Source organism: Anser anser (genome assembly GCF_964211835.1).
Source record: "Anser anser genome assembly, chromosome: 2".
In the NCBI taxonomy this organism is placed as follows: Eukaryota; Metazoa; Chordata; class Aves; order Anseriformes; family Anatidae; genus Anser; species Anser anser.
This window is the reverse complement of record NC_139721.1, coordinates 64,582,275-64,599,853: the sequence shown is the minus strand read 5'-3', so window position 1 is coordinate 64,599,853 and position 17,579 is coordinate 64,582,275. Positions and strand designations below refer to the sequence as shown.

At 38.9% G+C, this 17,579-nt stretch overlaps 1 protein-coding gene across 3 annotated transcripts in view; it reads right to left on the bottom strand.

Annotated features, from left to right (window-relative positions):
- AHRR (aryl hydrocarbon receptor repressor) overlaps positions 1–17,579 on the bottom strand; it is a 92,187-nt gene that overhangs the window by 9,836 nt on the left and 64,772 nt on the right. For all 3 annotated transcript variants that reach the window (XM_083825777.1, XM_083825778.1, XM_083825779.1), the window contains 4 exons: positions 7,286–7,375; positions 5,659–5,788; positions 4,057–4,190; positions 867–1,066 (listed from right to left, as the gene is read on the bottom strand). In XM_083825777.1, coding sequence (XP_083681903.1) covers positions 867–1,066; positions 4,057–4,190; positions 5,659–5,788; positions 7,286–7,375 — 554 coding nt within the window. The remainder of the gene's footprint in view (positions 1–866; positions 1,067–4,056; positions 4,191–5,658; positions 5,789–7,285; positions 7,376–17,579) is intronic.

Genomic DNA, 17,579 nt, shown 5'->3' with positions numbered 1-17,579 from the left:
TGAATTTTGGTCTTCAATTAATTTCACCTGGACTGCTGAAAACCCAGCAAATGGAAATGGCTTTAAAACTGCGATCCAAAGCCTACACATTCCGTTATATTGGCTTTCCAGTAATTTAATTCTCGTCAAAAGGATGTACGTGCTACAACCACATTACACATCTGGATAGTAAATCCACACATACATAAGCATATTCTAACTAAAAGCCAAATTATGATACTCTGAGTCACACTGATGAGCGTTTTACTTCACAGTGATGGACCTCATTGTTATAAGGTCATATTTAACCAAATAAAGGAAAACATAATCCTAGCCCCAAACATCAACTAAAATTCAATCAGAGAAGACTAACGAAAATAAGTGTTAGGCAGGAAATGAGTCTGAACACAATCTGTCCTGATCTTCTTTGATAGCTACCATGTGATCAGCCCTAGGCCATTTAGTGCAATTGTAGACTTATGTATTCATAAGCCTTCTGTTATAAGATAAATACATAAATCAAATACATCTCATTTGACTCTCTTTGAACCCTCCTACAAGCACACATTCAGTTTTCTAACATTTTCTTTTTCCTTTGTTGGTTACCAAAATGGCCAAGTCCAAATAATTGTGCTACTGGAAGATACTGAAATTTGAGAATTCTCGGTACAAATATGCTTGCTTTTCTACTTCTGCAACTAGTAGAATGATTTTTTTCTTTGATAACTTCTGAAGATTAGGAAGGAGAATCCAGATAAATAATTTACTTTCTAAGAAAGGGTTTTAAAATGAAGAGTTATTTAGCATCATTTTTACTTTTTACTTGCTCAATAAACATAAAGCCCATAGCATACTTTACTACATGATAAAAGATTAATTGAAAATACTTTGTATTCACTGCTGCTGCATCATCAGCTTTGTGTTTTGCTTTCACAAGCAGACTTTTCATCTTCATCTCTGTCATAGAAGGGAGAAGAAGTGGTACCACTATGCAGAATAAGGACAGCTGAGGTGGTAATACTGTTCCTGATGAGGACTTCTTCCTTTGTCCAAAAAGAAACTTTAGTTTGCCTTGAAACTGCATTGTCTGTTATAAAATAAAAATTTTAAAAAATATAGAGTTATCTTAAGCATTCCATGTATAAACATTTAAAATGCTAATACATGCTATGCCCTCTGTTGTTTAAGTAACACCAAACCCAGTTTTGAAACAGGAAGAAAAAAACAGAAATTTTATTATCTTCATACAGTTTAAATCACGTAATTTCAGAGGCATGGTGAGTGACAGTACCATCAACAGTAAAATGAGACATTTGAAGCTGTTGGGTTTTTTTTGTTTGTTTCCAGTGTGCTTAAAGCAGAAGTTCTGCATTATGTTCTGTTTGCCAAGACTGGCAGCTTATGATGGTGCAAACAGCTATTTCCTGCATGCCTCACACTGAAGCTGGAACTATATTTTTTCCAGGCTCTGTTCAGACCCATAATCTTCCTGCAAATGAGCATCTGAGACAGAGATTGCATTTTTCTATCTCTTGCTATTCCTCTCATTTTCTTTGCACATCTGTCTTTGCCATAAGAAGAAACAAGATTGGTCTTTACTAAGTAAATGGGGAAGCCATTTCTAGAAAGGAGCCACCCCTACTAAGAATTTTAAGGAGCATTTAAAAGACTTTCTATTTATTATTATTATTGTTGTTATTGTTATTATTATTATTATAGATCCTTTTACAAAACTGAAAAAGCGATAATTACTACTCTTGTTCCTTAAAGTGAATGTTTTGTGTATAAATGCTAATTACATAGAATCACAGAATGGTTGAGGTTGGAAGGGACCTCTGGAGATCATCTAGTCCAACTTCCCTGCTCAACAATCAGGGTCCCCCAGGATTGTGTCCAGATGATTTTTGAATCATGCCAGAAGAGACTCCACAGTATCTCTGGGCAACCTGTTCCTGTGCTCAGTCACCCTTACAGCAAGACATTTTTCCTCATGTTCAGACGGGTCTTCCTGCGTTGCAGTTTGTGCTCATCGACGCTCGTTGTGTCACTGGGCACCACATAAAAGAGTCTGGCCCCATCCTCCTGACACCCTCCCTTCAGAAACTTACAGACGTTCATCAGATCCCCCCAAGCCTTCTCTTCCCTTCTCCAGACTGAATAGGCCTAGCTCCCTCAGCCTTTCCTCATAAGGGAGATGCTCCAGTGCTTTTGTCTTTTTAGCAGCCCTTCATTGGACTTGCTCCAGGAGCCCCGCGTCCCTCTTGTACTGGGGAGCCCAGAACTGAGCACAGCCCTCCAGGTGAGGCCTCACCAGGGCTGAGTAGAGGGGAGGATCGCCTCCCCAGCCTGACAGCAATGTTCTTCCAAAGGAGTCCCAGGCTACCATTGGCCTTCTTGGCCACAAGGGCACACTGCTGGCTCATGGTTAACTTGTTGTCCACCAGGACCCCCAGGTCCTTCTCCGCAGAGCTACTTTCCAGTGCGTCAGCCCCCAGCTTCTACTGCTGCATGAGGTTATTCCTCTCCAGGTGCAGGACCCTGCACTTGCCTTTGCAGAATTTCAAGGTCTTCCTCTCTGCCCATCTCTCCAGCCTGTTGAGATCCTTCTGAATGGCAGCAGAGCCCTCTGGAGCATCAGCTACTCCTTCCAGATTTTTATCATCAGCAAACTTTGTGCACTCTATTCCTTCATCCAAGTCACTGATAGGTAAGCTAAATGATACTGGGGACCCAGTACTGACCCCTGAGGGACACCGCTAGCTACAAGTCTCCAGCTAGACTCTGTGCCATTGATCACAACCCTCTAAGACCTGCCATTCAGCCTGTTCTCAATCCACCCCACCATCCACTCATCCAGCCTGCACTTTGGTAGCTTGCCCATGAGGATATTACTCATGTTTGACAGTGTCAAAAGCCTTGCTGAAGCCCAGGTAGACAATATCCAATGCTCTCTCCTGATCTATCCAGCCATTGTCTCATCATAGAAGGCAATCAAGTTGGTTAAGCTTGAGTTACCTTTGGTGGATCCACGTTGACTCCTCCTGATAGTCAACTTCTCTTCTTCTACATGCTTAGAGATGGCCTCCAGGAGGAGCTGTTCCACCTCCTTTGCAGGGGTTGGGGTGAGGCTGACTGGCCTGTAGTTCCCTGGGACCTCCTTCTTTCCCTTTTTGAAGACTGGGGTGACATTTGCTTTCTTCCAGCCTCAGGCACCTCTCCTGATTGCCATGACCTTTCAAAGCTGATCAAAAGTGGCCTAGCGATGATGTCTGCCAGCTCCCTCAGCACTCGTCAGTGCATCCATCAGGGCGCTTGAACTTGTGGATATCAGGTTTGCCTGAATGATCTCTAACCCAATCCTCCTCAAGCTAGAGAAAGTCTTCCTCCAGACTTTCTCCCTGGTCTCCTGGGTCCAAGATACTTGAGGGCTGGACTTGGCAATGAAGACTGAAGCAAAGGAGGCATTCAGTATCTGCCTTCTCTGCATTCTCGGTCGCCAGGGTCCCTGCTCCCATTCAATACTGGGTTCACATTTTCCCTGTTTTCCTTTTGTTATTGATGTATTTGAAGAAGCCATTCTTGTCATCCTTGAAATCCCTAGCCAGACTTAATACCAAATGGGCCTTGGCCTTCCTTATCACATTTCTGCATACTCTGAAAATGTCCCTACATACATCCCAAAGGGCCTGTCCCTTATTCACCTCCTGTACACCTCCTGCTTTTGTTTGAGTTGAAATGGTTGAATGGTTGAATGGTTGAATGGTTGAATGGTTGAAATTTAGGCTTGCCGCCCTTGTTCTAGGGCCAGTGCAAATGGAGACAGATAGTGTCCGAAAGAACTTAAAACATAAAAGTTTATCAATTCTTTCAACTTGAAATATTACAGCCTCCTTTTCTTCCATCATTCTTTATAAATATTAATAAATGTTTTTAGGTATTTCTTCGAGTACAGCAAATGAAAATTGTATCCTATCCATGGCTGTCTGCAATAAATCTATTAATGTTCCAATATTTTTCTTATGAAGTAATATGATCTAGTACTCATGACTGCAGTTGTCTAAGTGAAATTATACTTACAAGAAAGCCAGAAGTACTGTCCAACAAGCAGCGAACTCGACAGATGAAACAACGAGTTAAGAAGGAAGAATAATCTGTTGTCGTGCTGTCATTCTCTTGTGCTTTAAACAATTTACTGAGAATATATTCTTCTCCTATAAACAACAGTGGAGGCAATATATATCAGATCACACTACGAAATATGATGTTCTGTACCTACTTGAAGAAGCTGTTATGGAAATGGTTAAATATTGTTTTATGGAATAGTAAATATTTAACTGTGTCATGCATAGACACATCTGCACATGCTCTGCCAAAAGAAAAAAAAGTTCTACAATGGGACTCAGGTGAGTTTCTTCAGAAGCTTTGAATTCTGTATTTCATGAATTTTTGTGTTTTTAAGGATGCAAAGTAGGGTGACAGATGCTACTGTTTTTGAGATCAGAGATTGGAGACAGTACATCAGAAAAAGGAACGAAATCAGGAAAAATGCTAATGCAAGAAAAAGAATGAGCAGTGGCTAATTAGCTAATGTTCAGCTGTTGCCTCTTCAATTTTTAATGAAGTATTTGCCAGTTTTGGACTACAGGTGCATAGCTTTTGAAACACTTATTTCCCAAAAGACACATACAAGTATTTATACAGAAGTATGAAATCAGGAATTGAAATTCTTCACTGTATATACTTAGGACAAAAAATCCAAATGTTTATAACCTTTTATAGCTTGAAATCTTCATGCACATTGTTTCATTTGTTTTCTGCATAATTTCTATAACATTCTGCGAAGTTCTTGTGATGTCCGTAAGACTCTTGCAAAGCAAACATTCTACCAAACTTTGGAATTCTACCGAAGTTACATGACACTGTTCCTAACAACTTCATAAAGGCTGCTGAAGGACTTCTTGCAACTTTCTCCCCACTCCCCACCCCCAGCCTACCACCCCTCTTGAAAACAGGTTATTTCCTTTTCTGCTCATAAAATGCATACATTTTGCTGGGATCAATTCTGTATAAAGTTAAAAATTTCAACCCCACTGTATTTTTTGTAGTCATGATTTCAGCCTTAGCTGAAATCCTCATGTAGGAGACACCTTGAGCATACATGTCCACTTCCTATCCTAGGGAAATACAGCCTCAGAGGAAAAAATGTATTCCTAAACCTACATGTTCTTCTGAAGACTCCTATCCACATAACTTTACATGGGAAAACAAGTGGCAGAAAATTATGTCACCACTGTGATACTGCACAGAAAAATTTTGCATTTCTTTCCTCATTAATGAGATAAAATACTAACGTCTTGATCAGTGTGAAGAAAAGATTAGTAAAGATTGGTAGGATGAACACTGATGTTGTTCATTCTGCATGGGTAAGAATATCCATAAGTACATTAGTCAGAGAAAAATAAAGGAAACATCAATATTCTAGGCTCAATAGCACACACTACCTTATAAATGTCCCAGATCAGGAAGAAACATTATCTATGGGACATTAATATTATAAAAGACCAGTATGCAGCTTTCCAGTGAAGAATCTGACTTGAAGAACAAACATGGTTGTAGGTGGAGGGCTGTTCTAATTTTGCAGTGATGCCTATGTTTCCAATCAACACTATATAATCCTACCTGTTTCTGTCTGTGTTTGCTGTCCGGACAACATCTGGGGAGGATTCATGGCCCAGTGCAGTTGTCTACAAAAATCCTGACGATCATCCACGTGAATGTAATCATATATGTTTTGGTGCATTACATCGGTCTGAAAAAAATATAACAATATTTAATCTGTAGTCTTAGCAGGGCAGGCTCTAATCTTTAGAATTATAGAATCACAGAATGGTTTGGGCTGGAAGCGACCTTAAGACCACCCAGTTCCAACCCCCAGCCATAGGCAGGGACACCTCCCACTAGACCAGGTTGCCCAAAGTCCCATCCAACCTGGCCTTGAACACCTCCAGGGATGGGGCATCCACAGCATCTCTGGGCAACCTGTGCCAGTGCCTCACCACCCTCTAAGTAAAGAATTTAGGATGACACTTTTGTTAAAATAATGACTGGTGTAGGATACCTTCAGAGCACAGACTGATTGAGGAAATCCCTGTTTCTCAAACCAGCTTTTTGACTTAATATCCTAAGTGATTATTTTTGTTCTTAACTCTTTTTAGCACATTGCAAATGTGAGCCATAAAAGTCCAACTGGCAGACAGTTTCTGGTAGCATCCCTCAGGGACTGATCCTGGGCCCAGCATTGTGTAATTTCTTGACAAAAGGATGGTGGGGTAGAGTGCATTCTCAAAAGGTTTAGCTGAGGATACCAATTGGAGAGAGTTAGACTGCTATTTAGAGAGACCTTGACAAGCTGTAAAAAGGGCTGATGGGAACCTCAGAAAGTTCAACAGAGGCAAAATCCTCTCTAATTTTGGGCTCTCCAGGAAAAGAAAGATATTAACATACTAAAGTGAGTCCAGGAGAGCGGTACCAAGGGCTGGAGCACATGACATTATCAGGTGAGGAGAGAAGAATGGGGTTTGTTCAGCCTTAAGAAGAGAAAGCTTCAGGAAGAGCTTGCTGCTGTCTATATCTACCAAATAAGAGGGTGTAGAAGAGATAAAGCCAGACTCCTTTCAGACAAACAATGTGGAAGGACAAGAAGCAGCAGGCACAAGTTGTAAACTGGGAATCTGGGGCTTGATGCAACTGAAAAAATACAGTCAGGGTGGTAAAACACTGGAACAGCTCTCCCAGAGGAGTTGTAGAATCTCAAAACTTAACTAGATGAATATATGAGCAACTTGCCCTGAGCAGCAGGTTGGACTATATGACCTCCAGAGGTCCTTTCCAACTACATTGTTATGTTATTTTGTGACTATATAATATATTTACTCTATGTGGGACACTGGTCTAGAATAGCAGCACCTTATACTAAAATTGAAAACAAACATTTAGACACATCTTATTTTTATAGTAGATCATGTTTCTGTTAAAAAAAAAGCTTTGCAAAAGGAAACTCTTTTGCAACTATACAAGGAATTCATCTTCATCCATCATATCACAATAAATAAATAAATAGTCTAAAATGGCATAGTAAAATAACTTAATTTCAGTAATAATGCATGTCCAATCAGCAGTAGAAGAATAGGACAATAGAACATGCTGGTCTGCATTTTAGAAAGCCATTTAGCAGGCATGACTGCAAGAAAGTCATTAGAAAGTCAGTGTAATATTAAGCAGTCTAAATATTTACTAATATATTTACCTGATGAAACCCTAGGTAGTCCACAATTGTTGATGATGCATAAAATATCATTCCATCTGCACTCACCACCAATGCAAAACCATTCAGTGACTAAAGAAGGGGAAATAAAGTAATTAAAATGATCATCAGAAAGTGAAGAGCAAAATGGGTATGAAATACAATAAATTTAAGAATGTTCAAGTCTGGTCTCCTCTAGATTTCAAATATGAGTTTAAGGTCTTTGGGATTATGAACCTATGGAATATTACCTTTTAAATGCCAACGAGAAAGAACAAATAAATACAGCAGAAATATAGCCTGCCTGCCTTTCTTTCTTTCTTTCTTTCTTTCTTTCTTTCTTTCTTTCTTTTTTTTTTTTTTTTTTTTTAATTCAGAGTAACATTTCTGTGATTTAGTTGGTAGAAATGTTTTCAGCTTCATTTGTTTTGTCTGAAATGCGTGGCCAGACCCGATTGTGCCAAAGGTCCAGCCATTCCCAGCATCCTGTCTCCAGTAGTGAATCTCCAGGGAAGAGTGCAAGAACAAGACAAGCATATGCTGTTATTTTCCTAGAAAAGTCTTCCCGCCACCCACAACTCAAGTGCTTCCCTTGTCTTCAATAACTTTTTTAATAACCCTTTTAATATCCCCTTCATAGCCCTAACTATTTTAATATACCTTAACAACTTTGTCCAACTGCATTTTGAAACCATATGAAAGTTTTTAATATCCCCAAGCTGTTACACCAGAGGTGCACAGCTTAGTTACAGGTGGAATAACTTGAAAGTGAAGAACTACTTCATTTTGTTTCTTTGAGCCTGCTACTTACTACTGTTGTTTGACACCATCTAGCTGTCTTATAGGAAGGGGCAGTGAACAATTCTTTCCTTTTCACCTTTTATGTGTAGAGTAGATATGAAAAAATCACTCTGCAAAGACGCTGGACACCATGTTTTTCCAGAGGCTGATACAGATTTTGCGTACATTTAGTAAAAAAAAGGGACTTTGATCAAAAGTTTAACAGTTATGTGCTGTATGTTGATTCACATTTTCAAGCTTTTATCATGTGTGATATCAGTTTTCAGTGTTCTATCTGAATTGCTGTTCAGTTAAATAGAATCCGATTTGGGGCCTTTGGGATTATAAGCCTGTACAATATTATCTTTTAAAAGCAAAAACAAAAGTACAAATAAATACAGAATAAATATGGCATTCTTGTTTATAATTCATAGTAAAATTGCTGGGACTCATATGGTAGAATTGTTTTAAATTTCATGTATGTTTTGCCTGAAACGTCTTCTCTTTTTAGAAGTCTCATTATATGACAACCATTGTTCTCATCCAGTGTGTCTTGTACTACAATTGTAACTTACTGCCTAATAAGATACTTACCGAATATATTGCTATTCCTAATGTGAATATATGGAAGTATCAAAATGTTTGGTTCCTTACAAACATTCTTGTAGTTTCCATACCTTTGCAGAAAGACCTCTTTTTGCTAATACGAAATAATGAATAACAATCTGGAACATGCTTACTAAAAAAAGTTAAGTTAGCTAATTACAAGATAACTACAATATTACGTTATGATATCATTATCTATTTTAAATTTAAATTGGCATTAATTCACATAATTAAAATTTAATAACAACCATCTACTACTTTTTTGCTGCTTTTAATTTAAAACATTCCATTCCAGGACAATTGCTTTGAATTTCTGTGCACTGAAACATACAGATAATATAATAATCTCCAACAAGAAAATGAAATACATGTGCTTTTGTAGTTATGGCTTTAAAATCGGATGTGTGTTTTGAAGTATAGTAGTTTTTTTAAGCTTCTATAAAAACACATACACAGGAAAATTGCATAAATACAATTAATATAAAAATTAGTCAATAAATATTTCATTGATAAAGACCAATGTTTAGTCTAGAAAAAAAAAACCTGAATTCATTCTTATAGACTCAGTGACGCAAGGAAAGCAACGAGAAAAATCTAAAATTAAAGGCAAGGATTAAATCAGATACGTGACACGAACATTACCATCCATCACACTGCACGCAGCCTGACTAATTTTGCCTCTCCTCCCTTGATAAAGATTCAATGACATGTCTTGACTCCATCAGGCTCGCATTCCAAGGCAGTTTAGATGATCCTTTCACATGATGGTTTTGAGGTCTTTTGAGATTATAGTTCAAACAGATGCTGAAGAAGCACTGCTCTATCATAATTATCCTTACTTCACCTTCCTCTTAATTTACAGTTGCCGCGACGTGTATATTAATCCTGAAGCACAATGGGGGCAGATTTTCTATTGCTCAGTAACCAGATACACTGACATGTTTTTTGAGAGCTTGGTTCTCTTTTTGGTTCCTAAATAAGGACCAGATTTCCAAGACTGCTTAAAGCCTGTTCCCACTGTGACAATGGTGGGCAGAATTTCAAGAGTTCAGCATACAATAGGCCGACCTCCTCAGAAGATTTGGCCCCAGTCATAAATGTGGAGCACCTTTGGAAACTTGGCCCAGTGGGGCCACATGTGGCCAGGAGCTCTGGGTCTTGAAGAAGCTGTGAAATGGTGACTGAAAAATCAAGTAGTGAGACTGCAAAGGCTTACCTACATTTGGAAAGAGCAGTAACAGCAACTGTTTTGATCAAATCAGTGCTGACCACGAGTCAGCTGTAAGAGCAGCCAAGGGCAAACCATGCTTATCTCCAGATCAGCTCCATCAATACCGATCCTTTTCAGAGTAAGCATTATCTCTGGCTAGGCTGGATTAGTGTTGTTTACAAGTTATCCGTGTCTACTATTGAACCACAAGCTCTTACCAGGTTGGTGCTATTTTCTGCTATAAAAAAAAAAAATGCCCAAATTCATTCCAGTACCTCACCAAACAGACGACAATGTGCCAGAATTTCTACATCTTCACATCTGTGCCTTTCACTGCACTGAGAGGAGCCTCTGAAGACAGTATCTGTCATATCCATTTCCAATATCAAGTGGAGGCAAGAAAGCATTTTTGGCATCTTCTCTGTTTGGGCTCATCTTCACAGCAATGAAACCATCAATGATGTGATGTTAGGAATTTTATTACAATTTGAACATCTGGCAGGCCTTTTAATTTGGGCAGACTAAAAAATTTCCACAAAGATAACCATAGGACATTCAAGGGAGCTCCTTTGTGTGGATTCCTGTGGCAGTTACTGTGCACTTTCTGAAAGATCTCCAGTTCAATACATAGAGCCAGGGCAGCTAGCAGTTACGAACATGTAGAACATATAGACGTGTAGCCTAAGAGATCAGTCTTTGCTTTAAAAAGTAAAACTTGCTCTCCACCCCCACAGTGGGATGAAGGTTTTTCTTTGCGTAAGTTTTTCTTTCATGGAGCCCAAGTTGGGCTGGACCAGGTGCCGTGGTTTGTAAAAATGGGAAGGAGAATTGGGATCATGTTTATTTCTACGGGTTCACAACAGTGGACTGGCAGCTACGTCTCTGAGGTTGGAGGAGGTACTAAGGAAGGGTGGGAAGGAGCAAAAGTAAAGAAGTGGAAGAGAAGTTGAAGGAGCCATGTGTTGAGGTTAATCCACAAACAAGTATGGATTCGAGGAAGGTATGTAAATGAAGAGAATTACAAAGTTTCCCCTCTTTGTTTTTGTTTTGTTCTCAAAATGCTGATGTCCTTTTCTGAGTTAAGATCTCTTAACTATGCATCGCCTGGTTTTCATGACCCCAAACACAGACATCAGATGCTCTGCCTTGCAGGCAGGAAAAGTAAAACCCACTGCGGTGCAACAACAACTTTTATGGAGCCACATGAAACCATTGAGGATTAACACAAATTCCATGTGTCTAAACCTCGTTTTAGCTGAGAAACCTGCTGCTTCAACCACACTAAAAAGAGACAAGCTGGACATGGAGTAGAACTTCTTATCCACTGAGTCTTACCCATGACTGCAAATTTTTCTGTTTTCTCAGAATTACCTTGAAGTGCTCTTCAGTGCGAAATCTGACATCTGTAGCACAGACAAATTGGAACAGAACCAAGAGCTGGGCTGAGATTTATACTTTTCTTACCTAGTGACCACAGCTGGGGAAAAGGTGGAGGGCATTTGCTAGCACAGGTCTGGTACCCCAGACATGGGTAGTAATGATTGCAAATTAGTAGGAAAAGACCTCTTCTGACCTCTCAAATAATTATCTCAGGTATCATACGAAACCTCATGTTCGAGCCCTTTAAAGGAACACCGCATGATGATTTTGCATTATTCTGGCCAGAATGCTGATAATTTATTGCACCAAGTGGAAGAGACAGGCAGCTTCAATCCATGAGAATGAACAAAAACTATTCACAGCTTTATGGGTATAAATTAGCAGGTCTCATATTTAGCAGGACAACAACACATACGGCTCCGTTTATGATTTTTAAAATTCTCAGTTTCTGAACTAAAATTCCAGGCCTCAGTGACAGCTTTCTCTGATTCCTAGTGCATGGGAGACTGCACTGGGGTGCTGTGTCAGAAGCACAGCAAGAATCTGCATGGATTATCAATAACCTCGAAGGAGGAAAAGGAAAGAGGACATCGACCAGCCTCACACCCGTGCAGCTCACTCTGCCTGTTGCACGACAAGCTGGCCAGGTAGCCAGAAGCCTCCTAAAGCTCTGCAAAGGGCATGTGCCTGCCCAAAACACAGGGAAGTCAAGAGCAGCTTTCCTCTTCTCAGTTTATTCCTTTGAGCAGAAATAACGGAAAGCGTAAAATAGGGCTCGTGGATTTAGGGGAGGAAATATCCTAACTCCGTAGCTCAACACCAACATTTTTTCCATTGTGTGCAACTGGTGTGTTTTAATCAACAAAGTCCACTTGCATCGTACTACAATTTTTAGCCATTTGCATATACTTCCACGCACACACGTGCGCACAGGGATGCACCCACGCACACAAACACAGGCAAACAAAGGCATTACCGTGGACACTGGAACTTCTGCAACAGAAACCAACTAACTTCTAATCTGCAAAAATACATGGTTGTAAATTGCCATTTGGTAAACCATATGGATTCAATGACAGATGGAATTTCTAATCCAGGATAATAGCTGAAAGATGTGAGACAGACTTAAATATGTATTGTGGACATTTGTTTGTTTGTATTTGGCTTTTTAAAAAACACTTACATGAGTTTTTTACATTGTACTTAAAAAATGAAATCACTCTTTTTTTTTTTTTTCCACATGGAAAAAAAAAAAAGAGCTTGGCACCAGACAGGGGCCTGTGTTCTTTTGAAAAACATGTACATCCAATTATGTACTCACGAAAAGCTGCACCTGCTACTGAAACAAAAAACAATTAATCTGTCAGTTCAAAGAGAGTACAACATTATTCTGGTGCCCTCAGTAGCTGCGAGATGAAAGTTATCAGTTCCTTCCATTAAGAAGTTTTAGAAACATTATTAGAAAAGAGGTTCTCTTTGGGAACGAAGGCAAATATTTTGAGGAAGATAGGACTTCCTTTGGCAACAGCCTTTATATATCCTGATTTTTTTTTTTTTTTCTGGTCCCATAGCAGAAAATCAGCCAGTAAATACTTCAAAGATATTTTGGTCAAGGTCATGGCATAGTAAAAATAAGAAAAGGAAAAAAAAAAAAAGAAAAAAAAAAAAGAAGAAGAAGTTCCAAGCCACATTTCTCTTATTACCCTTCCTTGAAATAAAGGAAAATTCACTAGCATTAGGTCTCCAGAGACCGTGTCGCTATGGTTACTAAAGTACAACAGTCAAGGCCTGCAGCCATGCCTCGCTTTGAACAGATTTTCGAGTCACGCAACTTGGGTACTAAATTTCCAGGGTCAGTTGGCTCGCAGTTTATCTGGAACCGTTTCATTTAATAGTGCATTGCTGGGTTTTGCGTCCTCTGTAGGATGGGGCCATTTTCTGGTGATCTAAATAAGTAGCTATTTAAAAACTCTGGAAATGATATACTCGCTCTTGTCTTTCGCGCTGAAGTCTTGTGAGTATTAGGAGGAAAACGCGGACGGTTAATGCGCCTTCTGTCTTTAACCGTATTGTTTAATGAATCAGTATTTCTTTCCACTGGTGTTTTTAGGATTCACAATTACCCTTCTCAAAAATCACCCCGGCATCCCTGAGCTTCCCTTTATAAACCCAAAAGAAAAGAAACTGTTACAGAACCCTGCAATAAAACCCAGCATAAAAGACTATTCAGAAATACTGTATCTAGTGACATCAGAAGATGGCCTTTGCTTGGCGAGTACAGTATCTGTTAGCCCTCCGGACTCTTATGTGTTTCTTTGGTATCTACAAAGCAACTTCAAAAGGAATATTTGGGTGACTAAGCACTAGTCAATGCAAAGGGGGAGTGGCAGAATTGTTTTTAGCATTCAGTTTTGATCAAAGACTTGCATGTCCTGGTTAGTTTTCAGGCTAAAGAAGCAAAACAGAATATAAATTTCCATCATTGGAGCCAAGGGAGGAAATAGATCCTACGGGCTGAAGCCTACAGCCCTGGTTTACATGGGATGCTTTCGGAGGGGGTGTTGGGTCTGACTGGTTTTCAGAGGCAGCTGCATGCATGGCAGTGGAACCAAGGGAAAATATTCAAGGGTGAACCCGCAGCAGCAATGTTTCTTTTCAAATACAAAGAAATGCACACATATGATCATTATGCTCCTTTCATTCTTCTGGTCTTCCCACATAAAACCACATTCACATTCCTTCCTATCTCCTTGAGCCTGGATATCATTTCAGGCTCCTTAAAGACGGTATGGAAATTCAGCCTCTAGTGCTGCACTGCTCAGAGCAGGGCCCCGCAAAATTTTCAAAGATCGTCCACGTTGCTGGAAGCACTTGAGTCCTGCACCTCACATTTACTGTTGGATGGACCAGCTCCACCATCTGAAAGACATGGGCGATTCTGAATGATTCGCTTCGTGAAACCCCTCCTTACTCCATTTTTCACTATCATATCACTTCCACCGAGGAAATAGATCAGCTTTGGAGATACTTGTTTACATATGTGCCTTCAGTCTAACGGAGGAGCTGGAATGCTGTGGCTCGTCAAGAGGCAGCAGACAAAACTGGCCTCCTGGAAATCAGTTAGGAAAATGTAAGTCATTGGGCTCTGGTAAATGTAAGCTATAAACTTTCATAAAAACATAGTAGCTCCCTGGAGGGTGAGACTGTAATGTGTGCACACATGTAAACGCATTTTAAACCATGGTGATATTGTTTTTGATATGCTTGATATGTAATAAATATTGGACACAATAACCAAGAAAAACTTTGCTTTTAAAGTTATTTTGATTGCATGATGCAGAACTGCAAATGCAGTTTTTCTTTCTTTTAATTTCCTTCCAAGTTAAGCTCTTGCAACAAAGCTCGCTAAGTCTGTGTCAAGTCCTTGGGGTAGGGCCTCTCTTCTTTCCTATAGGCATAAAATGCTGGCCTCTGATGAGCCTGGGGCCTCAAAATCAACCACTCTGCCAAAGATGGTATTGAGAAACAAGAGCTGTATGCAGACTGATCTCAAGCATCATTTGATTTTGTATTTGCAAAAAGTTGATACAGTACACTCTGGAAAGTGATACATGCCAACTGAATCCAGTTGTTTTCACGAGAGCTAAACACTGGAAATTAGAATGCAGATCGTGCTACGGGCTTCCAGAGCTGAGCAATACTAATTAATAGCTTAAAGACAGGTTAGGGAAACTTTTTTCTGCAAAAGTTAATTAATGGGTGACACCAAGTATCTTGGTACAGATTTGTCATATGGCATGTTTGTTTAGGAAAAAAAAATAAAATAGTACCAACAACGCTTACTACCGATGACAAGATTTGGTAGATTTTTCATGTCTAATTGATAAAAACAACAACAACAACAAAACCACAATTCTTTTCTTTGCATTAAAAATGGGGATTTCATATGGGAAGTGAGTATATGAATACCACCTGAGATTAGCAGACGTTATAAAAGTAGTGGGGACTGTTTATAGGAACCTAAAGAAGAAGAATATTCAGAGTATGAATTCTAGAACTGTCAGAAGAAGAAAAAAAAACATATTTTGTTTATTAATACATAGATATAGGTACCATGATTACTGGATATGCTAACAAGTACCTATGTGAGTAACATGTCATTTACCTAAGCAATTATCACAACAGGATAGTGAAGTTTGACACAGTCGTGCATATCTTTTTCTTTAGCCTCCTCGTTAATCATGGACACTGAATTTAAAATTTTGCTCTACCAGTAATGGAACCCTACTGTCAATGCTCTTTCACAAACACTGTGCCCTGGACTACACTTGGAAATAGAAACAGACTTTACAGTGATTTATGCAGTTTCTCATTCCATTTTCTCAAAACCAGATGTTCTATTCACAGATGGAAGTAAAGATGGGGCAATATCATATCTTCAGCGCAAGTTCAGCCCATCATTCTTTCTGAGTCCTACAGCTGCTCTGGGTTTTTCAGTCTTCTCTTCAACAATTTCAATATAGAAAATGCCAGCCTGATTAATTCCATTTGAGAAGACTCAAAATGAAGCATTGATTGCTTACTACCCTGCACTTCTAATAACAAATTTAGTTAGGTAGTCTTTGCAATAACAAATGTAGTAAGATTACCCATTATCTTCCACAGAAATAACTTACTGAAAAGAATCTTGAGTAATATTTATCCAAAATGTCGGACAATTATACATATGTAAGGACAAAATATCTGGATTTTTTTTCAGTGCTATTTATACGTAAGTGTATCAAATCGTGAAGAGAAGAAGCCATCATAATATTCCATCCACAGCTGACTTTTATTCATATTTACAAGCTGTTAACTAGCACGAAGGACAGACATCTCATTGCAAGGAACGAAAACCTAAAAGAGACAATGTTGAAGCCTATACACTGTAAGCTGAATGTAGTGTCCCAATTTCAGAGCACAACTTTTCTATGCATTTAGCACTAGATATTGCATTTTCTAATACAGAAATATTTTTGGAGCGGGGGAAAAAAGGCAAAACAATCTGTACTTCACATTCGGTTCGGTAATAGATGGGCAAATGGCTTTTTCAAACACCATTTCAGGTCAGCAGGGCTTTTAAGGGAGAGTGGTGTTCCAGAATTTGGGTCTGGGAACCGTCTTACTGTGCTAGTTACCATCTTATGCATGCTTTGTAAACTGGAAGTAACCTTGTATAAAACATACATTGCCCCACACTAGTAGCAGGTATTGGTTCTGCTGTTAATGTGCTACAAGCGGTAAGCAATGCCTTCTGTAATCGAGGTATCAGGTGGATGATAGTGGATCATCTGGAAGAAGGTAGGATGAAAAGTTAGAAGAGACAGCTCCTCTAAGCAACAGCAACAGTTGCAAATCTTAAGCCGAGTTTTAGGCCAGGTGAAGCCCTCCCCTAAACCCTTCTGAGGGTTTAGTCTGAGCAGACACTGGTTTTCTTATTGTTAAAAAAGTCCAGTTAGAGAACTCTGGGGGTTTTGCACTATTGGGAGGAGGGGAAAGGATATGAAATGTGTTGGAGAAAATGCCTGGTTTTTGGCCACCATCAGCTTTTGCATCTAGGAATTCCTGGAAGAATTCAAATTAAAACAGGATATAGAAGCTATCTATTTTTTTTTCTTTTTTCTACTCATAAAATTTCAAAGACAGTTAAAATTAGAATGATGGTAATTTCTGTTGAAGTTCCTGGAACAGGAACAGAACTATCTGAAGGGTCCTTATCTCTCCTCCTTTCTCCAAATCAATACTATATCCTTGACAATAGAAAACAGTACATTTAATGGTCAATGTCATGCTTTTTAATAGCAGTTTTCATTTCAGTTCAAAGCTGTCAAAAAGCATATTCCAGTTGTATTAAACGAGGTAGGCAAAAAACAAGAAAGGTACTCAGTATTTCTGTAAATACTTTTAGAAGTATTTTCATTCAGTGATTACCAAAAAATATTTACATATTTTAAAAGTATGTATTTGTTTTCTTTTGAAATCTTCATAACCACAAAGAAAAAATATTGCAAATTTGAAAAAAATCTTAAGACAACATACAGTCTTGACTGGATCTGCTTTCATGATTGTCACTTTGCCTTACTGGGAAGACAGCTAGATCATTAACTTTTCTGACTTAAGAATGAGGAATTTACTGGAAGCGTCAGCTGTAAATACACATTTAGGCTATTAATTTATAATTTCACCAGTTGCAGACAAGCTAACAATGTAAGATTTCAAAAATGTGAATTATCTATGAATGTAGGCAGTATTTAAAGTGTTTCTATTTTTAAAAAATTATTA